General features: G+C 39.5%; 1 protein-coding gene across 1 annotated transcript in view; it reads left to right on the forward strand.

The window, feature by feature from the left end:
* The window catches only part of LOC100671125 (phospholipid-transporting ATPase ABCA3-like), a 230,993-nt gene that overhangs the window by 11,290 nt on the left and 195,800 nt on the right, over positions 1–23,903 (forward strand). The window contains exons 4-5 of the mRNA XM_010598551.2: positions 1,724–1,784; positions 2,078–2,342. Of these exons, the coding sequence (XP_010596853.2) occupies positions 1,724–1,784; positions 2,078–2,342 (326 nt within the window). The remainder of the gene's footprint in view (positions 1–1,723; positions 1,785–2,077; positions 2,343–23,903) is intronic.

Here is a 23,903-nt window from a genome sequence, read left to right on the forward strand (position 1 = left end):
TGTAACAGAAGAAATTTATTGTCTTACAGTTCTGGAGGCTGAGAATTTGAGCTCAGAGCCTTGGCTGAGTTGATTCCTTTTGAGGCTTTGAGAATGAATCTGTCCCATACCTGCCTTCTAGCTTCTGGTAGCTCCAGGTTTCCCTCGGCTTGCAGCTGTACCGTTCCTCTGTCTCCCTGTCTCTGTGTATCTTCTCTTTTTTAATGACACCAGTCATACAGGATTAGGACTTACCCTGCTTCAGTACATCCTCCTGCCAGCTTAACCGCTAACATCTTCAGAATTCCTGTTTCCAAACAGGGTCACGTTCACAAGTACAGGAGTTAGGACTTCAGTATACCTTTCTAGGGGGACACTATTCAGTTTGTAACACACGGTTCCTCAACCTTGGCACTTTTGATATTTGGGCCAGATAATTCTTTGTTGGGAGCGGAGAGCTATCCTGGTCTCTACCTACTAGATACCAGGCAATGCTAAATGTTCCCTGGGAGGAAAATTGCTTCTGGTTGAAAACCATGGGGATAGATTTTTTAACTTTCTAAGAAACTGCTAAGGTTTTCCTAAGCGTTCCGTATCATGTTATACTGCCACCAGTAATGTTTGAGACATTCGGTGTTGTCAGTCTTTTAGCCATTCTGGTGTGTATCATGGAAACCCTGGTTGGGTAGTAGTTAAGAGCTATAGCTGCTAACCAAAAGGTCAGCAGTTCAAATCCACCAGGCACTTCTTGGAAACTCTATGGGAGTGTTCTACTCTGTCCTATATGGTGGCTGTGAGTCAGAATCGAGTCGACGGCAACAGGTTTTTTTGGTTTTTAGTGTGTGTCATCATGGCCTTAGTTTGCATTTCACTGATGACTTACGTATGCTGTTCTGGAGTTTTTCCTGTGCTTTTTAGCCATATATGTATCTTCTTTTACAAAGTGTCAACTTAAGTCTTTTGACCATTAAAAAAAAAAATTGGGTTACCTTTTTATTATTGTGCTGTAGCAGCGCTTTATATATCCTGGATACAAATCTTTTGTCAAATATAACTATTTGCCATCAAGTCTATCTCAACTCATAATGACCTCTGGGATTCAAACCCAGGAAGTTTGTCTTCTCTTCCTTGGTTGTTTGTTAACAACTCTGCCATACTGCCAATTCTATAAGGGAATGGTTTTATTTGTTTCCCACTGTACACTTAAGCCCAATATGGTACATAGTAAAAGTTCAGTAGTTATTCATTAAATACAAGAATGATTCTGTTCCCATTAGCAATATTATTGATGGTAGTTATTTTCAATTTGGCAACATTTTTGGCTTATAGTATGATATGATTTTGCATACTGTTTTGTTGTTGGTGATTTATTTGTTTTATGTTGCTTCTCAATTAGCATTTTAATTTGGAATTGGAAAAGCAAATGATCAAATTTCCCTGGAAACTTGCAACAACACCTGATGGTCTTTGTTTTGTGATTGTTTAGTGTTTTATACATTTTAGAAGCTCAAGAGATGGTGAATAAATTAAAGATAGAAGAATAGTAAACATCTCAAATGTTTTATTTTAAATGCTTATTTTTTCTTGTCATCTTTTAAACTTGTTTAGAAAATTAAATCGGAGAAGTAATAATCCTGTAAGTTGTCCAATATTGTATTTTGTCAGATAATCTTAATTTTATTTTATTTCTTCTTCTTCTTGTACCTTTACCTTCTCCATAGAGTTGAACTTCCACCCTTCTTAGAATGGAATTGTCGGGACTAAACAAATTTGGGATTCTTCTCTGGAAGAATTTAACTTTAAAGGTAGGTTGAGCTAGCACTAGGGAACTGTTACAATGGCTGAGAGGCCATGGGGAAAGTTCTTACAACTTGATCACTACATTTCCATTTATAGTGTTTACTGGGGGTATCTCTACCAAATCTAAAGAACACTCACAGAGTGAAATAATAGCAGAATGACATGTAGAAAGGGGAAAAAGGACAGTCCAGCGAACTGTTATTATTATAGAGTGAAGCTGGAAGAAACTTAATATAAAATAATTTGTCATTTGCATGTTGGGTAATTAACACAATTTTGTTTTTTTTCCTTCTTCCAGAGGCGGCAATTTGTTGCTTTAGGTGTGGAAATCATGCTAACATTACTTTTTGCTGGTACACTTTTGTTAACACGCCACTTTGTTGTTATCAAGAAGCATGGATCTTTGACTTACTCTCCTCTGCCTGTTGACGATTTACCTGATTTCCTCACAGTGCCCATCGATTTTCCTTTTCCATTGGAATTAGCTTATGTGCCTTCTAAAAGTACTGCAGTAAAGACTATCATTGAACTTGTGAAAATGGATTTAAACTTGGATTTTAAAGGTTAGAAATTAATGTCTTCTTAAAACTATATTTATTAAATTGTTTTAGAAGAGACACATAACTTTTGGAACTGAGCATTAACTTGCCAAGTGCAGTATTGTAGAACATCCTCATAAACAAACAAACAAAAAACCCTTTGCTGTTGATTCGATTCCGACTCATAGGAACCCTGTAGGACAGAGCAGAACGGCCCCATAGGGTTTCCAAGTTGTGGCTGGTGGATTTGAACTGCCAGCCTTTTGGTTAGCAGCGGAACTTGTAACCACTGTGCCACCAGGGCTCTGAACATCCTCATAATCAGGTGTTAACCCTAAATATAATAGTACAGATTTTGTTAAACTTGAGTGTTGAATTCATGTAAAATGTGTCCTCATTAGTGCCAGTGACAGCTTGGCTAGACTCAGGTTCTCAGTTGTTTAGTCAAACACTAGTCTAGAAGTTGTTACGAAGTATGTATATGTGATTAAACTAGTTGCTCTTAAGGAAAGCAGGTTGTCCTCCATAATGTTACCTCCATAATGTGGGTGAGCCTCATCCAATTAGTTGAAGGCCTGAAGAGCAAAAAGGGAGGATGCCCACAGAAATATTCTGCCTCCAGCCTTTAAATAGATATCTCGCTAGAATTCCTGACTCTCTCCCCCACTGACCGACCTATAGATTTTGAGATACAAGACTGCCTGAATTTCCAACCTCTCACTTGACCTACAGATTTTGAGCTTGCCAGCCCCCACATTCGCGTGAGCCAGTTCCTCAAAAATGAATCAATATCTCTCTTTGTTTCTGTTTCTCTAGAGAACCCTAAGGCAGAGCACAGAACGATAATAATATTTGAAAATTAGATAACCGATTTATGTTATCCAAAGTTATTATGCTGAGTATCCAGGCATGGGCCAGTAACTTGAAGTTTGCCCCCAGATTGGAAGGTGCTGAGAGACCAAAGAAAGAGGTGGGCAGCTCCAGTCTGGCAGTGAAGGAATCTTTATTAGGGAAATTATGTACAAAGGCAGGTGGTCCTGAGCAGCTGCAGGACCAGAGCAGTCAGGGGGGTAGAGGTTTCATAGTGATCAAGGGCAAAGGTGGCGCCACACCACAGGATTACATAAGATTGCTTGAAAAACAGCAGTGAACTAACAGAAACAGCAGTGACCAGAAAGCACGAGGGCAGCCATCTTTGACCTCACAAAGCTTGTTTTCCCTTTCACTAAGTCTTCCCTGTTTCTGGTTGTATTTCTTAAACCTGGCTGAGTATAACTCCAGGGGTGCATGACGGCATGTCAGTGGTATGCAAAGGCACAGGATAAGCATGAATATTCTGGATGCATTTACTCACTTATTTAAAATATTTCTTATATAAAAAAATTGAGTTTTAAGTCATATATAAATCCTTTAGAGAAGACTCAAAACTATATAAAAATACCAGTTGCCATTGAGTAAATTTTGACTCATGGTGACTCCATGCGTATCAGAGTACAGCTATTTCCATGGGGTATTCAATGGCTGATTTTTCAGAAGTAGGTTGCCAGAACTTTCTTCTAAGGCACCTCTGGGTAAACTCGAACCTCCAACCTTTTGGTTAAGAGCCAAACGTGTTAACCATTTGCACTACCCAGGGATATCACCATGAGTCAGAACCTACTCTATGGCAACTGGTTTTTCAAGCTATATAGAATTATTTTTAAAGTTCCCAATTGCTCACTTACCCTCACATTCCTGACACATTTTCTCTCCTCTTTCTCCTGGAGATAAACACTGAGAATTTTGATGAGCATCTCTCTAGTTCTCTCCCTGTACTTAATACATACTTACACACACACACATACACACACACACACAAACACATATGCATGGATTTATTGAGGTATATTTTTTAAATTATCTCATTTCTCTCTCAAGAGATTTGAGAGTCCTTGAGAGTAGATGCTATCTCAAAACATTTCTTGTTTTAAAACAAACGTTGAAGCAGAAGAATGCAGAATTCCCAATAGTTTAGTTTTTTTTTATCTTTTAAATACGTATTTTTTCATTTTATTTTTTATTGTGTTAATATAAAGCACAGAAGTTTTCATTTAACTGTTTTCAAATATACAATCCAGTGGCATTAAATACACTCATAATGTTGTGCAAGCATCACTCTGTTTCCAAAACTTTTTCATCACGCGAAACAAAAGCTTCTTACCCATTAAGCCATAACTCCCCATTCTCTCCTTTCACCAGCTCATGGTAACCACTAATCTACTTTCTGTCTCTATTCATTTTTCTGTTCTAGATATTTCGTATAAATGGGAACATACAATATTTGTCCTTTTGTGTCTGGCTTATTTCATTTAGCATAATGTCTTCAAGGTTCATCATCACAGCTTGTATTAGAACTTCGTTTCTTTTAATGATGGAATAATGCTGTGTTGTATGTATATACCACATTTTGTTTACCCATCCATCTGTTGACGGACAGTTGGGTTGTTCCTATTATGAATAAAGCTGCAGTGAACAATGATGTACAGGTATCTGTTTTGAGTCCCTGCTTTCAGTTCTTTTGAGTACATACCCAGGAGTAGAATTGCTGAATCATGGGGTAATTCTATGTTTAACTTTTTGAGACAGTGCCAAACTGTTTTCCACAACAGCTGCACCATTTTACATTCCCCAGGAAAGAGCTATAGTTCCAATTTCTCAACATCCTCAGCAATACTTGTAATTTTCCATTTTTCTGACTGTAGCCATTCTAGTAGGTGTGAAGTGGTGTCTCGTTGTGGTTTTGATTTGTACTTCCTCAGTGACTAATGATGTTGAACATCTTTTCATGTGCTTGTTGGCCATGTGTATATCTTCTTTGGAGAAATGTCTATTCAAGTTGCCCACGTTTTGATCAGGTTGTTTGTCTTTTTGTACTTGAGGTGTAGGAGTCCTTTATAGATTCTGGATGTTAAATTCTTATCAGATACATAATTTCCAAGTATTTTCTCCCATTCTATAGATTGTTTCTTTACTTTCTTGATAAAGTCCTTTGATGCACAAAAGTTTTCAATTTTGATAAAGTCCAGTTATTTTTTCTGTTATTTGTCAAAGACCTTATCAAAAACAAGGTCTTGATGCTTTACCTCTATGTTTTATCTTAAGAATTTTGTGGTTTTAGTTTTTATAGTTAGGCCATTTATCCATTTTGAGTTATTTTTCTGTATGGTATGAGGTGTGGATACAACATCAGTCTTTTGCATGTGGAAATCCAGTTGTCTCAGCACCGTTTATTAAAGAGACTATTTTTTCTTTCTCCATTTAATGGATTTGGCACCCCTTTTGGATATCAATTGGCCATGAATGTATAGATTTATTTCTGAATTCTCAATTTTATTCCATTGTTCCATTTGTATCATTATACCAGTACCACACTGTTTTGATTACTGTAGGTAATGGTTCCTGTCCTGGGCCAACAGAAGGTTTGGGGACCATAACTGCCGGGATTCTTCTACTCTCAGTCAGACCATTAAGTCTGGTCTTTTTATGAGAATTTGGGGTCTGCATCCCACTGTTCTCCTGCTCCCTCAGGGGTTCTCTGTTGTGGTCCCTGTCAGGGCAGTCATAGGTTGTGGCCGGGCACCATCTAGTTCTTCTGGTCTCAAGATGATGTAAGTCTCTGGTTCATGTGTCCCTTCCTGTCTCTTGGGCTCATAGTTATTGTATGACCTTGGTGTTCTTCATTCTCCTTTGATCCAGGTGGGTTGAGACCGATTGATGCATCTTAGATGGCCACTTGTTAGCATTTAAGACCCCAGATGCCACACTTCAAAGTGGGATGCAGAATGTTTTCATAATAGAATTATTTTGCCAATTGACTTAGAAGTCCCCTGAAGCCATAGTCCCCAGAACCCTGCCCTTGCTCCGCTGACCTTTGAAGCATTCAGTTCATCCCAGAAACTTCTTTGCTTTTGGTCCAGTCCAGTTGAGCTGACCTTCCGTGTATTCAGTATTGTCCTTCCCTTCACCTAAAGTAGTTCTTATCTACTAACTAATCAGTAAATAACCCTTTCCCACCCTCCCTCCCTCCCCGCCTCATAACCACAAAAGTATGTGTTCTTCTCAGTTTATACTATTTCTCAAGATCTTATAATAGTGGTCTTATACAATATTAGTCCTTTTGCCTCTGACTAATTTCACTCAGAGTAATGCCTTCCAGGTTCCTCCACATTATGAAATGTTTCACAGATTCGTCACTGTTCTTTATCGATGCGTAGTACTCCATTGTGTGAATATAAAAAAAAAAAAAAAAAAAACCGTAATTTATTTAACCATTCATCTGTTGATGGACACCTTGGTTGCTTCCAGTGTTTTGCTATTGTAAACAGAGCTGCAATAAACATGGGCGTGCACATATCTGTTTGTGTAAAGGCTCTTATTTCTCTAGGGTATATTCCGAGGAGTGGGATTTCTGGGTTGTATGGTAGGTTCATTTCTAACTTTTTAAGGAAACGCCAGATTGATTTCCAAAGTGGTTGTACCATTTTACATTCCCACCAGCAGTGTATAAGAGTTCCAATCTCCCCGCAGCTTCTCCAACATTTATTATTTTGTGTTTTTTGGATTAATGCCAGCCTTGTTGGAGTGAGATGGAATCTCATCCTAGTTTTAATTTGCATTTCTCTAATGGCTAATGATTGAGAGCATTTTCTCATGTATCTGTTAGGTGCCTGAATATCTTCTTTAGTGAAGTGCGTGTTCATATCCTTTGCCCACTTTTTGACAGGGTTGTTTGTCTTTTTGTGGTTGAGTTTGAACAGAATCATATAGATTTTAGAGATCAGGCGCTGGTCAGAGATGTCATAGCTGAAAATTTTTTCCCAATCTGTAGGTGGTCTTTTTACTCTTTTGGTGAAGTCTTTAGATGAGCATAGGTGTTTGATTTTTAGGAGCTCCCAGTTATCTGGTTTCTCTTTGTCATTTTTGGTAATGTTTTGTATTCTGTTTATGCCTTGTATTAGGGCTCCTAAGGTTGTCCCTATTTTTTTCTTCCATGATCTTTATCATTTTAGTCTTTATGTTTAGGTCTTTGATCCACTTGGAGTTAGTTTTTGTGCATGGTGTGAGGTATGGGTCCTGTTTCATTTTTTTGCAAATGGATGTCCAGTTATGCCAGCACCATTTGTTAAAAAGACTATCTTTCCCCCAATTAACTGACACTGGGCCTTTGTCAAGTATCAGCTGCCCATATGCGGATGGATTTATATCTGGGTTCTCAATTCTGTTGCATTGGTCTATATGCCTGTTGTTGTACCAGTACCAGGCTGTTTTGAGTACTGTGGCTGTGTAATATGTTCTAAAATCAGGTAAAGTGAGGCTTCCCACTTTCTTCTTCTTTTTCAGTAATGCTTTACTTATCCGGGGCTTCTTTCCCTTCCACATGAAGTTGGTGATTTGTTTCTCCATCACATGAAAAAATGTCACTGGAATTTGGATCGGAAGTGCATTGTATGTATAGATGGCTTTTGGTAGAATAGACATTTTTGCTTTGTTAAGTCTTCCTATCCATGAGCAAGGTATGTTTTTCCACTTATGCAGGTCCTTTTTAGTTTCTTGCACTAGTACTTTGTAGTTTTCTTTTTATAGGTCTTTTATTTCTTTGGTAAGATTTATTCCTAAGTATTTTATCTTCTTGGGGCTACTGTGAATGGTATTGATTTGGTGATTTCCTCTTCAATGTTCTTTTTGTTGATGTAGAGGAATCCAAGTGATTTTTGTATGTTTATCTTATAACTGGAGACTGCCAAACGCTTCTATTAGTTTCAGTAGTTTTCTGGAGGGTTGCTTAGGGTTTTCTGTGTATAAGATCATGTCATCTGCAAATAGAGATGATTTTACTCCTTCCTTGCCGATCCAGATGCCCTTTATTTCTGTGTCTAGCCTAATTGCTCTGGCTAGGACCTCTAGCACAATGTTGAATAAGAGCGTTGATAAAGGGCATCCTTGTCTGGTTCCCGTTCTCAAGGGAAATGCTTTCAGGCTCTCTCCATTTAGAGTGATGTTGGCTGTTGGCTTTGTATAGATGCCCTTTATTATGTTGAAGAATTTTCCTTCAATTCCTATTTTGCTTAGAGTTTTTGTCATGAATGGGTGTTGGACTTTGTCAAATGCCTTTTACTGCATCAATTGATAAGATCATGTGCTTTTTGGCTTTTGTTTTATTTATATGGTAGATTACATTAATGGTTTATCTAATATTAAACCAGCCTTGCATACCTGGTATAAATCCCACTTGGTCATGGTGGATTATTTTTTTGATATGTTGTTGAATTCTATTGGCTAGAATTTTGTTGAGGATTTTTGCATCTATGTTCATGAGGGATATAGGTCTGTAATTTTTTTTTTTTTGTGGTGTCTGTACCTGGTTTTGGTATCAGGGATATAGTGGCTTCATAGAATGAGTTAGGTAGTATTCCATCATTTTCTGTGCTTTGAAATACCTTTAGTAGTAGTGGTGTTAACTCTTCTCTGAAAGTTTGGTAGAACTCTGCAGTGAAGCTGTCCGGACCAGGGCTTTTTTTTGTTGGGAGTTTTTTGATTACCTTTTCAATCTCTTTTTTCATTATGGGTCTATTTAGTTGCTCTGCTTCTGATTGTGTTAGTTTAGGTAGGTAGTGTTTTTCTAGGAATTCATCCATTTCTTCTAGGTTTTCAAATTTGTTAAAGTACAATTTTTCGTAATATTGATATGATTCTTTTAATTTCAGTTGGATCTGTTGTGATATGGCCCACCTCGTTTCTTATTCGGGTTGTTTGTTTCCTTTCCTGTATTTCTTTAGTCAGTCTGACCAGTGGTTTATCAATTTTGTTAATTTTTTCAAAGAACCAGCTTTTGGCTTTGTTAATTCTTCCAATTGTTTTTCTGTTCTCTAGTTCATTTAGTTCAGCTCTAATTTTTATTATTTGTTTTCTTCTGGTGCCTGATGGATTCTTTTATTGCTCGCTTTCTATTTGTTCAAGTTGTAGGGAAAGTTCTCTGATTTTGGCTCTTTCTTCTTTATGTATGTGTGCATTTATCGATATAAATTGACCTCTGAGCACTGCTTTTGCTGTGTCCCAGAGGTTTTGATAGGAAGTGTTTTCATTCTCGTTGCATTCTATGAATTTCTTTATTCCCTCCTTAATGTCTTCTATAACCCAGTCTTTTTTGAGCAGGGTATTGTTCATTTTCCAAGTATTTGATTTCTTTTCCCTGATTTTTCTGTTATTGATTTCCACTTTTATGGCCTTGTGGTCTGAGAAGATGCTTTGTAATATTTTGATGTTTTGGATTCTGCGAAGGTTTGTTTCATGACCTAATGTGTGGTCTATTCTAGAGAGTGTTCCATGTGCGCTAGAAAAGAAAGTATACTTTGCAGCTGTTGGGTGGAGTGTTCTGTCTAAGTCTATGAGGTCAAGTTGGTTGATTGTAGCAATTAGGTCTTCCGTGTCTCTATTGAACTTCTTACTGGAAGTCCTGTTCTTCTCCAAAAGTGGTGTGTTGAAGTCTCCTACTATAATTGTGGAGGTGTCTATCTCACTTTGAAGTTCTGTTAAAATTTGTTTTATGTATCTTGCAGCCCTGTCATTGGGTGCATAAATATTTAATATGGTTATATCTTCCTGGTCAATTGTCCCTTTAATCATTATGTAGTGTCCTTCTTTATCCTTTGTGGTGGATTTAAAGTCTATTTTGTCAGAAATTAATATTGCTATTCCTGCTCTTTTTGCTTGTTGTTTGCTTGATATATTTTTTTCTATCCTTTGAGTTTTAGTTTGTGTCTCTAAGGTGTGTCTCTTGTAGGCTGCATATAGACGGATCGTGTTTCTTTATCCAGTCTGAGACTCTCTGTCTCTTTATTGGTGCATTTAGTCCATTTACATTCAGTGTAATTGTAGATAAGTATGTGTTTAGTGCTCTCATTTTGATGCCTTTTTGTGGGTGTTGTTGACAATTTCATTTTTCCACTTACTTTTTTGTGCTGAGACGTTTTTCTTTCTAAATTGTGTGTTCCTCATTTTCATAGTAGTTGAATTTATGTTTGCTGAGTCGTTATGTTCTTCTTGGTTTGTATTTTGAGTTATGGAATTGTTAGACCTCTTTGTGGTTACCTTAATATTTACTCCTATTTTTCTAAGTAAAAACCTAACTTGTATCGTCCTATATCGCCTTGTTTTCCTCTCCATATGGACGATCTATGCCTCCTGTATTTAGTCCCTCTTTTTCATTATTGTGATCTTTTACATATTGACCTCAATGATTCCCTGTTTTCAGCATTTTTTTCTTTTTAAAATTAATCTTAATTTGTTTTTGTGATTTCCCTATTTGAGTTGATATCAGGATGTTCTGTTCTGTGACCTTGTGTTGTGCTGGTATGTGATATTATTGATTTTCTGACCAAAGAATTTCCTTTGGTATTTCTTGTAGCTTTGGTTTGGTTTTTTCAAATTCTCTAAGCTTGTGTTTATCTGTAAATGTTTTAATTTCACCTTCATATTTGAGAGAGAGTTTTGCTGGATATATGATCCTTGGCTGGTAGTTTTTCCCCTTCAGTGCTCTATATATGTCATCCCATTGCTTTCTTGACTGCATGGTTTCTGCTGAGTAGTCTGAACTTATTCTTATTGATTCTCCTTTGTAGGAGACTTTTCTTTATCCCTGGCTGCTTTTAAAATTTTCTCTTTCTCTTTGGTTTTGGCAAGTTTGATGATAATATGCCTTGGTGGTTTTCTTTTTGGATCAATCTTATATGGGTTTCGATGAGCATCTTGGATAGATATCCTTTCGTCTTTCATGATGTCAGAGAAGTTTTCTGCCAACATATCTTCAACTATTCTCTCTGTATTTTCTGTTATCCCTCCCTGTTCTGGAACTCCAATCACATGCAAGTTATTCTTCTTGATAGAGTCCCACATGATTCTTAGGGTTTCTTCCTTTTTTTTTTTAATTCCTTTATCTGATTTTTTTCAGCTATATTGGTGTCAATTCCCTTATCCTCCAGTTCCCCCACTCTGCGTTCCAATTGCTCGATTTTGCTCCTCTAACTTCCTATTGAGTTGTCTAATTCTGTAATTTTATTGTTAGCCTTTTGGATTTCTGAATGCTGTCTCTCTATGGATTCTTGCAGCTTATTAATTTTTCCACTATGTTCTTGAATAATCTTTTTGAGTTCTTCAACTGCTTTATCAGTGTGTTCCTTGGCTTTTTCTGTAGATTGCCTTATTTCATTTCTGAGGTCATCCCTGATGTCTTGAAGCATTCTGTAAATTATTTTTTTATATTCTGTATCTGATAATTCCAGGATTGTATCTTCATTTGGGAAAGATTTTGATTCTTTACTTTGGGGAGTTGTAGAAGCAATCATAGTCTGCTTCTTTATGTGGTTTGATATCGACTGCTGTCTCCGAGCCATGTATAAGATATTGTAATGATTTATTTTATATTTGCTCACTGAGTCTTATCTTGTTTTGTTTTCTTTCAGTTTACATAGATGGGCTACTAGATTGTGCTGTCTTGATTGTTGTAACCCTTGAATCACTTATGTCCTATTACCAGCTGGTTTGGGCTGTTACCAGATATATAAGCCTAAAAGTCCATTCACTATTCTTGAGTCGAGTCTGATTTTGGGTCACCAAGTGTGTGGTGCAGACTGTCACCTATCCACCTAGAGGAGTAGTGGTGATAGTTGTGTGCACCAGATTCTAGTAGCAGCAGGGGGTGACACTCAAGGAGGGGCAGGATGCTGACAGGGTTGCTCCAAGTGCCAGTGAGGTAGATGTGTCTATTCCTAAAGCACTTTGGTGGGTGGACTCTGCTGCTGTACCTTAGGCACCCAATGCATGTACCTCTACAGATTGGTAGGTGTCACCATCCTCAGACCCCTAAAGCAGGAGGCTAGGTGGTCTAGGGGGAGCTTCAGCCCTCAGTTCCCCATTGTGGGTCAGTGAGGGCTCTGTTTAATATGCAGAGATATCAGACCTGGGAAACTTTTCTTTCCAGTAATCAGCTAAAACAGTTACAGTCAGATCCATATCAGAATTGCCTTTGCATTATAATAGCCACCTTGTTCTCTGTAGGGATGAAAGCCCAAGACTGTGGATCTCGTATGCTTGGCTGGAGCTGGTTGTGTATTTTTATTCCAATTTTGGGAAGTCAGGGAAGGATATTTGGTCCCTGGGTTTTTTGTAGCTGCTTCTCTCTGGCCAGGAGAATGGGTTAGGAAAAGACAGAAAAAAAAAAAAAACCCACAGAGCACTTCACTCTCTGGCTCAGGAAATTCCAACGTTAATGAAGCCTCCTGGGAAGGGGAGGGGAGGGATGAGATAGACAGGAGAGAGTAGCACCCCGGAATATAGACAAAGTTACTTATCTTGCTTGGAGATGGCTGTTTTATCTGAGATTCCCGAGGGGTGTGTATCGTGTGTGTGTTGGCTGGGTTCAGATTCCCTCTGAGGGTCAGGCCTGCGTCCTGTGCTTGTGCTGTCTCAGATGCCATGGTCAGTTCCTCTGCTCCCAGTCCAAAGCCCAGCGCCAAGGTTTCCCGGCTGGGATGCCGCACTCCAGGCTCCAAAACCAGTTGCTGCCTCCTGGTGACTTCTGCTCCTGTCAGCTGTGTCGCTGCTCTGCCTGTGTGCACTGGCTGGGCTTCCCCCGAGGTCACTTCTGGGGGCTAGGGCTGCGTCCTGTGTTTGTGCCGTCTCAGGATGCCGTGCTCAGCTCCCCTGCCCCCAGTCCAAAGCCTGGCACCAAGGTTTTCTGACTGGGATATTGGCTCCAGGCTCCAAAAACAGTCGTTGCTTCCCCGTGGTTGCTCGTTCTGAGTCTCTGTCACTCAGGTCAACTCTTTAAATCTGTGTTTGATGGTCAGAGTTCATAGATTGTCATGTATGTGATCAATTCACTTGTTTTTCTGAGTCTTTGTTGCAAGAGCGATCCGAGGTAGCTTCTACCTAGTCAGCCATCTTGGCCCCGCCTCTATCTTTTCTTTTAATAGGTTTCATTTTAACCATACTTACTTTAAAATCTCTGCCAGAATATTTTACTCACTATCTGGATCAATTTTTTCTTTTAGGTTATTTAATCCTGTTTTATAGCATACATTTTATGTTTTTATTAAGTGTGATATATTTCAGATGAAAAACTTTAGAAGCTTAACCAAAGAGGGTTTTCTTCTGAGTGGTGGCTTAAGTACTGGTTGTTGTTGTTGTCGTTAGGTGCCGTCAAATCAATTCTGACCCATAGCGACCACATGTACAACAGAACGAAACACTGCCTGGTCCTGTGCCATCCTCACAATCATTGTACGTAAGCCCATTGTTATAGCCACTGTGTCAGTACATCTCGTTGAGGATCGTTCTCTTTTTCGCTAACCCTCCACTTCACCAAGCACGATGTCCTTCTCCAGGGACTGATCCCTCCTGATAATGCAATATGTTTTTTGATTTCTTGATTGTTGCTTCCACAGATGTTGATTGTAGATACAAGTAAAATGAAACCCTTTACAACTTCAATATTTTCTTCTTTTATCATGATGTTGCTTATTGGTCCAGTTGTGAGGATTTTTGTTTTCTTTATGTTGAAGTGTAATGCATACTGAAGGCTGTGGTCTTTGATCTTCATCATAAGTGCTTCAAGTTTTCTTCACTTTTAGCAAGCAAGGTTGTGTTATCTGTATAACATAGATTGTTAATGAGTCTTCCTCCAATCCTGATGCCCTGTTCTTCTTCATATAGTGCAGCTTCTTGGATTATTTGCTCAGCATACAGATTAAATTGGTATGGTGAAAGGATACAATCCTGACGCACACCTTTCCTGACTATAAACCACGTAGTGTCCCCTTGTTCTGTTTAAATGACTGCCTCTTGATCTATGTACAGATTCCTTATGAGCACAATTAAGTGTTCTGGAATTCCCATTCTTCACAATGTTATTCATAATTTGTTATGTTCTACACAGTCAAACGCCTTTGCATAGTCAATAAACACAGGTAAACACCTTTCTGGTATTCTCTGCTTTCAGCCAGGATCCATCTCACATCAGCAGTGATATCCCTTGTTCCATGTCCACTTCTGAATCCAGCTTGAATTTCTGGCAGTTCCCTGTTGATATACTACTGCAGTCACTTTGAATGATCTTCAGCAAAATTTTACTTGTGTGTGATATTAATGATATTGTTCAATAATTTCTGCATTTTGTAGGATCACCTTTCTTGGGAATAGGCATAAATATAGATCTCTTCTAGTCGGTTAGCTAGGCAGCTGTCTTCCACATTTCTTGGCATAGATGAGTACTTCCAGTGCTGTATCCATTTGTTGAAACATCTCAATTGGTATTCTGTCAATTCCTGGAGCTTTGTTTTATTTCAGTGCCTTTGGCAGAGCTGTTGTTTCCTGCTCCTGAAATGGTTGAACATCAACCAATTCTTTTTGGTATTGTGACTCTGTGTATTCCTTCCATCTTCTTTTGCTGCTTCCTGAGTCATTTAATGTTTTCCCCGTAGAATCCTTCACTATTGTGACTTGAATTTTTTCTTCAGTTCTTTCAGCTCCAGGTCTTTTCACATGTCATTATAATACGTCTTCTTGAGCCGCCCTTTGGAATCTTTTGTTCAACTCTTTTATTTCATCATTTCTTCCATTTGCTTTAGCTACTCCATAAAGATTACAGCCTGGGAAACCATACAAGGCAGTTCTGCTCTGTCCTATAGGGTCACTGTGAATAAGAATTGACTTGACAACACAACAACAACAACAAAATAGTCATTTAAAGCATCTGTATGTGCATTGTGTGCACTAAAGATTTCTGTGGGAGTAAACATGTTTTTTTGTGTAAGCAGGATATCAACGGCTTCAGTAGCCTATGGGTGCAAATGAAGTTGCATGCGTATTTATTACTAAGATTAAAATCGCTTGATTGGCACAACTCCCCACCCTCCAACAAATCCCAAATGATCTGATTTTCAAAGTTGCCAGAAGCCTCATTGTTGTCATTGTTAATGGTAAATCTTATGAGAACCTCAACATCCTCACCAAAGGTGCTATGTCATGCTTCTAAGTCACCATTCCCAGAGTACACTCTCCTCAACTCTGCACTATACTTGTCACTTGGGCCCCAAGGTGTAACTGCTTCTCAATCTCACAAAAACTGTATCATAAAATAGTTCCCTTAACTACTCCTCTCCACTTATTCTTTGCAGACAAATCTCTAAAAACAAAGCAAAGCAAAAACACAATACCCAACTCCAAAGAATTAGCACCCACCCTAGGCAGACACTTTTCCATGTACATGGTATATAAAACACCCATCATCTTAGGGGAGACGCTTGTATCTCTTTAGTTTCTCTAAAATATCTACACTTAGGTTAATGTAGTGGCTGGGCACTTGCATTACAATTCCATTAGAAAAACTGGTCATTTCTATAGTTGTCATAAAACAAAGGACCAGCCGGGTCCAAAGGAAGAAGGAAAGGGTGATGTCGTGGATTCCAGAAATGACCCTGATTCTAGTGCTCTTGGGCCAATGGTTGGCAGAGGAGATGACCATGAATTTACAGTGATATGTCTTCAAGACATGTACTTGTGGAAGTCACTAGAAGAGAAGGTCCTGTTTCCCCCACTAGATTCTGTGCCCAACCTCAAAGATGACCTCTAGTCCACACTATAACCCATCCTCCAAAATTGATACAAGCAACAAGTGGCAAGAGTAATAGCCTCGATCATTAGATGAATTAGACATCTCCCAGCTTCAGACGTGACTTCACATAACCAGTTTACACTCAACTGCCAATGTTCTTCTTTAAGTCCATTGCCAGTTTCAAGCAACCCCAGGCCATATATTAGGACAGGGATTATTCTGGGTTTGTTGCTAACACTAGCAACTCACGGTCACAGGGAGGCGTCTAGAATTTTAGCACAAGCGTAGGCACATTAATGTATCTCAAACAGGGCTGGGGATGGTGAGAAGAATAACTCAATTATAGTTTTGAAAAATGGAAAATATGTACTAGGTCATAATGCTCTTCATTTTAATGTTTTGTGAAACAAATGTGGTGAACAGAGAAATATTAGGTACTGTCACTGATGAGAAATTCTAGTATAAAACTGCAGGTTTATTATTGTGGTAAAGGGTCAATAGCAAGTCGAAGCCCCATTTTCCCAGACACAGGGATCCCTAGTAAGATAACCCTGAGTTTACTTTCTTGCAGCATCATACCTAGGTATGTTGTCGTTAGGTCATATTTTGGCTCTTGTGGACTTGCTCTGATTTTCTTCAGTTTCAGCTTGAACTTGCATATGAGCAATTGATGGTCAGTTCCACAGTCAGCCCCTGGCCTTGTTCTGACTGATGGTATTGAGCTTTTCCATCATCTCTTTTCACAGATTTAGTCACTTTGATTCCTGTGTGTTCCATCTGGTGAGGTCCATGTGTATAGTCGCCGTTTATGTTGGTGAAAGAAGGTATTTGCAATGAAGAAGTCACTGGTCTTGCAAAATTCTCTCATTCAATCTCCGGCATTGTTTCTATTACCAAGTCCATATTTTCCAACAACCGATCCTTCTTCTTTGTTTCCAACTTTCACGTTTCAATCACCAGTAATTATCAATGCATCCTGATTACATTTTCGATCAATTTCAGACTGCAGCAGCTGAAAAAAATCTTCTACTTCTTCATCTTTGGCCCTAGTGGTTGGTGCGTAAATTTGAATAATAGTTGTATTAACTGGTCTTCCTTGTGGGCATATGGATATTATCCTATCACTGACAGGGTTGTACTTCAGGATAGATCTTGAAATGTTCTTTTTGATGATAAATGCAACACTATTCTTCTTTGAGTTGTCATTCCCAGCATAGTAGACTATAGGATTGTCTGATTCAAAACAGCCAATACCAGTCCATTTCAGCTCACTAATGCCTAGGATATCGATGTTTATGCTTTTCATTCCATTTCTGACCATTTCTAATTTTCCTAGATTCATACTTCGTACATTCCAGGTTCCGATTATTAATGAATGTTTGCAGATGTTTCTTCTCATTTTGAGTTGTGCCACATCAGTGAATGAAGGTCCCGAAAGCTTTACTCCTTCCATGTCATTAAGGTCGACTCTGCTTTGAGGAGGCAGCTCTTCCCCAGTTGGTTTTTGAATGCCTTCCAATCTGGGGGGCTCATCTTCCAGCACTATTTCAGACAATGTTCTGCTGCAATTCATAAAGTTTTCACTGGCTAATGCTTTTCAGAAGTAGACTGCCGGGTCTTTCTTCCTAGTCTGTCTTAGTCTGGAAGCTCAGCTGAAACCTGTCCTCCATGGGTGACACTGCTGGTATCTGAATACCGGTGGCATAGCTTCCAGCATCACAGCAACACGCATGCCCCCACAGTACAACAAACTGACAGACACTTGGGGGACCTAGGTATGTATTGAGTTAAAAATATGAAATGTTAGCAGTACTGGAAACTGGTTATCAACATTGATTGCTGTAACATCGATGATTTAGAGACTACATTTAGAGTGAGGATGTCACTAGGATTATACAAAACCTTTGGGAAACAAAAGTAGTAGCATCCCTGGACTTAGAGGATGTACACCCTTGTCAGCATTCTCTCTTGAACTGCATATTCCCTGTGTGGTAGTGGAGCCTAAAGTTGACTCTCCTGAGAACACTGGTGCTGCACACATCATGCTTCCTGTCCTATAGACTTTCTCAAGTTAGAGCAACTTGGTGATGATTTAAAGTATATTGTTCTATTTTGTTCTGTGGTACATAGGGTTGCTATGAGTTAGAACTGAATCAATGGTACCTAAAAACAGCATTTTCCTATTGTATGCTGGGAGTTTCACTGCTATCCAAACCTAAGACCACTGTTGGTGGTCGTGAAATGATGCTGAGGTAGTTTGGGGGCATAATCATTACTTTTGGTAAAGCTGGGAAATACCAGGTATGCAGCACCTGACTAATTCCCCTTTCACATACCTGGTATAAACTCCACAACTGAAAGTAGGGTTTCAGGGGCTGGAATCAGTCCCATAAATATGTGGGTCACTCTTCATTCCAGTTTTTTCTGGAGAGACAGCTGTTGAGAGATATTAACATGTGAAGATAGTAGTATACTGGTTTTGTAATGTAGCAACAGAGGTCTTCAACCAGGAGCCATTGACAATCCATTCACTTTAAGTTGAAATCAGATTTCTCTTAGCTTACTGTCCTTTCCATCGTGAATTCCAAGGCCTGTCACTTCAATAACTCTTTAAGATTCTTCAACTCATTTGTCTCTACCACCTCCCATCCTGTAGACTGGAATAATAAAAAAAAAACCCTAAAAGAACATAACTTCAGACTCTTTTCATGGCAATACATATCCACTTGACTGGCCCTAATAAGTATAGAATTAAGCACGTGGACACATGTATATGCACTCACACACACACATACAAACACCTGGGCATGCAACCATTTTCCTGACCCCAGACTGGGTATAATTGTTCTTTCACTCATTGCCACGCATGAGAAAGTGATTGCATCAACCTAAGATGAAGGGGTAGCAACTAGAATGGGGAGCCAGCAGCAGTTGGTATGGTTGGGCTAATGCACAACTGAGCAGCCCCTCCCCTCTGCACTTCCAGTAGTTCTATTAGTTCTGCTTCCCCTGGTATAGGTGATTCTGTTTGCTTTCTTCCTTTCATTGTCCTGATCTCAGATACCTAAAAAATTTCCCCTGTCTATTCATCTTTGAAAGGAACCCTAGTGGTATAATGGTTAAGCCCCTGGCTGCTAACTGAAAGGCTAGTGGTTCAAACCCACCAGCCACTCCATGGGAGAAAAGACCTTGTGATCTTCTCCTGTAAAGATTACAGTGTAGGAAACCCTACGGGGCTTTTATTACTCTATCCTATAGGGCTCATATGAGTTGGAAATGACTCCACGGCATACAACAACAATTCATCTTTGAACATAGGTTGCTCTGGCCAACAGTGTCTACCCGAGAGGAGGGGCAAACACCTCGGCACAAGCCTCTAGTCTTCCAAGTGAGCTGAAGCTGGTAATCAGGCATGTTTTGGGGTATAGAGCCCCTACTCTTGAATATGAGCGCAACCACTGACTGTCATCCAACTCACCCATGCCTCCCTTTTGTCACAGGAAATTTCCCTATACCTTTGCCTTGAGCACTGAATCTTGTGAGAAATAGTCACTGTTCTTTATGGCTGCCCAGCCACTAGTGGTGAGGGAGTGCAGAGAGATTCACGAGTACATTTTCATTAATTGGTATTGGATCTCCATCCCACTAGGGTTCCAGCTCTGTTTCGATATTACCCAAAGTTCTCAGGTTGACGTAACTACTTTCCTGTCATTAGCACAGATGGCAAAGGTAGCTAATGCTGATCTGGGCTTAAAGGTAGATGTGATATCCTCAAGCGTGTGTGAGTGTGTGTGTGTGTGTGCACGCGCGCACGCGTGTGCTGGGTGCTTTATTAAGTAGAAACATGTCTTTGCCTGGATTTCCCTGAAAATACAACCTAGGATACAAGATTTAAGGAGGCTCTCACTCATCAGGTTGTGTAAGAATAAGTAAGTGCCTCCTCAAACTGTGTATCCTAGGTGCTTTACTTCGCTAACCCTAGTTTTCATCCTGGAGAACTGAGGTACAGAAGGGAAAGCAATATGAAGTGCCACATTATGAGGTCAGACATAACAAGAAACAAGAAGTCACTGAGAGGCTATTTGGAAATACTACATCTTGAAACGGTCTGTAAGAGAAGGAAGAATAAGGAATTTATCTGTTAGTTTCTTCCTGTCTTTCACTAGTCAGATTTTACCCTATATGGTACTAACTGCCCTGCATTCTGACTTGTGTTCCCTGGCCACTCCTGGGATCCACTAGGGAAGCCAGAGTCTCCATACATCAGGATAAGTCAGCCGTGGGCATTGGAATTGCTGTGGTTCCCACCAGAGTGGAAAAGATGGAAGCCGTTCTGAAGCCTTTCCCTTGCCCCAAGGGAAGCTCAGAGATCTGGAGTTGTTAGGGGAAGAGATGAAGGCAAAGGCTCTCCACTGAACATGTAGCTAAGGCCTATTGGGCAGGTGAGGCCAAGAAAATCTGAGAAATACCTAAATGGATTTAGTGCATGACCCCTTAGAATATACATCATTACGTAGCACATAAGCAATTTTTATAAAACCTGATCATGTATCAGGATACATAAAAGAACTTCAATAAATTCTGATGAGTTAACATCTTAAAAAGACTATTCTCTGCCTATAATGTAATATAATTGGAAGAAATAAGAAGAGAGTTAAAAAATTCTCATATAAGGACTTCCAGTTCTAGCGATGATGAAGCAGTTCACATTAGGCTACCCTTCCCACTGCAAAAAAGCTGGACAAAAATATATTAAAAAACCAACATGAGCAGGACTTATGGAGTTAAGACCCTTGAGAAATGGGGGATACACAAGGTGAGTGCCATATTCACCCTGACTTTTTTTCCTGAAAGCATTTTGAAAAGTTACAGACTTACTAAACTGAAGAGAAATATTTCAGAGTTCAGGGATGCCAAAGTGGTTGAGACCTGAGATGCAAAATCTCAAAGAGGAGAAAACAACAGAGCAGTGAGGTAAAAAAATGACATGTAAATTCCACTCAAGTCATTGGCCATCTCCTAAATTGAGCATGCATAGGATGAGACTCCAAGAAATCAGAAGATTACAGCAGCTGGCAGGTTAAAATGCTGACCAATGATTTCAGCAGCTGCCCGATGCTGGTGAGACTGAATGAAGTTCAAACCCTATAGTAGAGGAGTCCTCCCGGTGGTTATGGCCCCCAGACCTTCTGTTGGCCCAGGACGGGAACCATTCCCAAAGCCAACTCTTCAGACAGGGATTGAACTGGACAATGGGTTGGAGAGGGATGTAGGTGAGGAGTGAGCTTTTTGGATCAGGTGGGCACGAGACAATGTTGGCATCTCCTGCCTGGAGGGCAGATGAGAGGGTAGAGGGGGTTAGAAGCTGGCAAAATGGACAAGAAAAGAGAGAGTGGAGGGAGGGAGCGGGCTTTCTCATTAGGGGGAGAGCAACTTGGGAGTATGTAGCAAGGTGTATATAAGTTTTTGTGTGAGAGACTGACTTGATTTGTAAATTTTCATTTAAAGCACAATAAAAATTATGAAAAAAAAAGTAGAGGGGCCTTCATAAACAGTCTAGAGTTTCAGTTGAAACCTAGAAGGCCCAGATCCTAGGAGTTAGGACCATGCACTAGGACTATGGGGAATGCCCCAAGAATAAAGAGAAACTGAAATATAGCAGTGTTTAATGAAGCCTAAAACCAACGTTCAGCAAGATCAAGGTGATCTACCAGTACTTCAAAGGAAGGCTCGAGAAAAAGAAGTATTATAATGACATGTACAAAGACCTGGAGATAGAAAAAAGGGAAGAACACGCTCAGCATTTCTCAAGCTGAAAGAACTGAAGAAAAAATTCAAGCCTTGAGTTGCTATATTGAAGGATTCTGCGGGGAAAATATTAAACAACACAGGAAGCATCAAAAGAAGATGAAAAGAATACACAGAGTCATTATACCAAAAAGAATTGGTCGACGTCCAGCAATTTTAGGAGGTAGCATATGATCAGGAACTGATGACACTGAAGGAAGAAATCCAAGCTGCACTGAAGGCACTGGCAAAAAACAAGCCTCCCGGAATTGACAGAATACCAATTGAGATGTTTCAACAGACGGATGAAGCTCTGGAAGTGCGCACTCATCTATGCCAAGAAATTTGGAAGACAGCTACCTGGCCAACCGACTGGAAGAGATCCATATTTATGCCCATTCCAAAGAAAGGTGATCCACTGAATGTGGAAATTATCGAACAATATCATTAATATCACACACAAGTAGAATTTTGCTGAAGATCATTCAAAAGCAGCTGCAGCAGTATATCAACAGGGAACTGCCAGAAATTCAAGCTGGATTCAAAAGAGGACAGGGAACAAAGGATATCATTGCTGATGCTAGATGAATCTTGGCTGAAAGCAGAGAATACCAGAAAGATGTTTACCTGTGTTTTATTGACTATGCAAAGGCATTTGACTGTGTGGATCATAACAAATTATGGATAACATTGTGAAGAATAGGAATTCCAGGACACTTAATTGAGCTCATAAGGAATCTGTACATAGATAAAGAAGCAGTTGTTCAAACAGAACAAGGGGATACTTGGATCCACAATCAACACCCATGGAAGCAGCAGTCAAGAAATCAAAAGACGCACTGCATTGGGCAAACCTCTTTAAAGTGGTGAAAAGCAAAGCTGTCACTTTGAAGACTAAGGTGTGCCTGACCCAAGCCATGGTATTTTCAATCGCCTGCTACACACGTGAAAGCTGGACGATGAATAAAGACTGAAGAAAATGATGCCTTTGAACTGTGGTGTTGGAGAAGAATATTGGATATACCGGGTACTGCCAAAAGAAGGAACAAATCTGTCTTGGAAGAAGTACACCGAGAATGCTCCTTAGAAGCAAAGATGGTGAGACTACATCTCACATACTTTGGACATGTTGTCAGGAGGAATCAGTCCCTGGAGAAGGACATCATACTTGGTTTATTGGAGGGTCAGTGAAGAAGAGGAAGACCCTCAATGAGATGGATTGACACAGTGGCTGTAACAGTAGACTTAAGCATAATGATTGTGAGAATGGCACAGGACCGGGCAGTGTTTCATTCTGTTGTACATGGGGTTGATATGAGTTGGAACCTACTTGACGGCACCTAACAATAAAACAATCTTTGTGGAAGCAGGCTGCCACATTCTTCTCCCGTACAGCTTTTTGTTATTGTAAACAGAGCTGCAATAAACATGGGCATGCATATGTCTGTTTGTGTGAAGACTCTTATTTCTCTAGGGTATATTCCGAGGAGTGGGATTTCTGGGTTGTATGGTAGGTTCATTTCTAACTGTTTAAGGTAATGCCAGATAGATTTCCATAGTGGTTGTACCATTTTACATTCCCACCAGCAGTGTATAAGAGTTCCAATCTCTCCGCAGCCTCTCCAACATTTATTATTTTGTGTTTTTTGGATTAATGCCAGCCTTGTTGGAGTGAGATGGAATCTCATCCTAGTTTTAATTTGCATTTCTCTAATGGCTAATGATTGAGAGCATTTTCTCATGTATCTGTTAGGTGCCTGAGTATCTTCTTTAGTGAAGTGCGTGTTCATATCCTTTGCCCACTTCTTGATTGGGTTGTTTGTCTTTTTGTGGTTGAGTTTTGACAGAATCATATAGATTTTAGAGATCAGGCACTGGTCGGAGATGTCATAGCTGAAAATTCTTTCCCAGTCTGTAGGTGGTCTTTTTACTCTTTTGGTGAAGTCTTTAGATGAGCATAGGTGTTTGATTTTTAGGAGCTCCCAGTTATCTGGTTTCTCTTTGTCATTTTTGGTAATGTTTTGTTTTCTGTTTATGCCTTGTATTAGGGCTCTTAAGGTTGTCCCTATTTTTTCTTCCATGATCTTTATCGTTTTAGTCTTTATGCTTAGGTCTTTGATCCACTTGGAGTTAGTTTTTGTGCATGGTGT

The sequence above is a fragment of the Loxodonta africana genome, chromosome 12 (assembly GCF_030014295.1).
Source record: "Loxodonta africana isolate mLoxAfr1 chromosome 12, mLoxAfr1.hap2, whole genome shotgun sequence".
Taxonomy (NCBI): domain Eukaryota; kingdom Metazoa; phylum Chordata; class Mammalia; order Proboscidea; family Elephantidae; genus Loxodonta; species Loxodonta africana.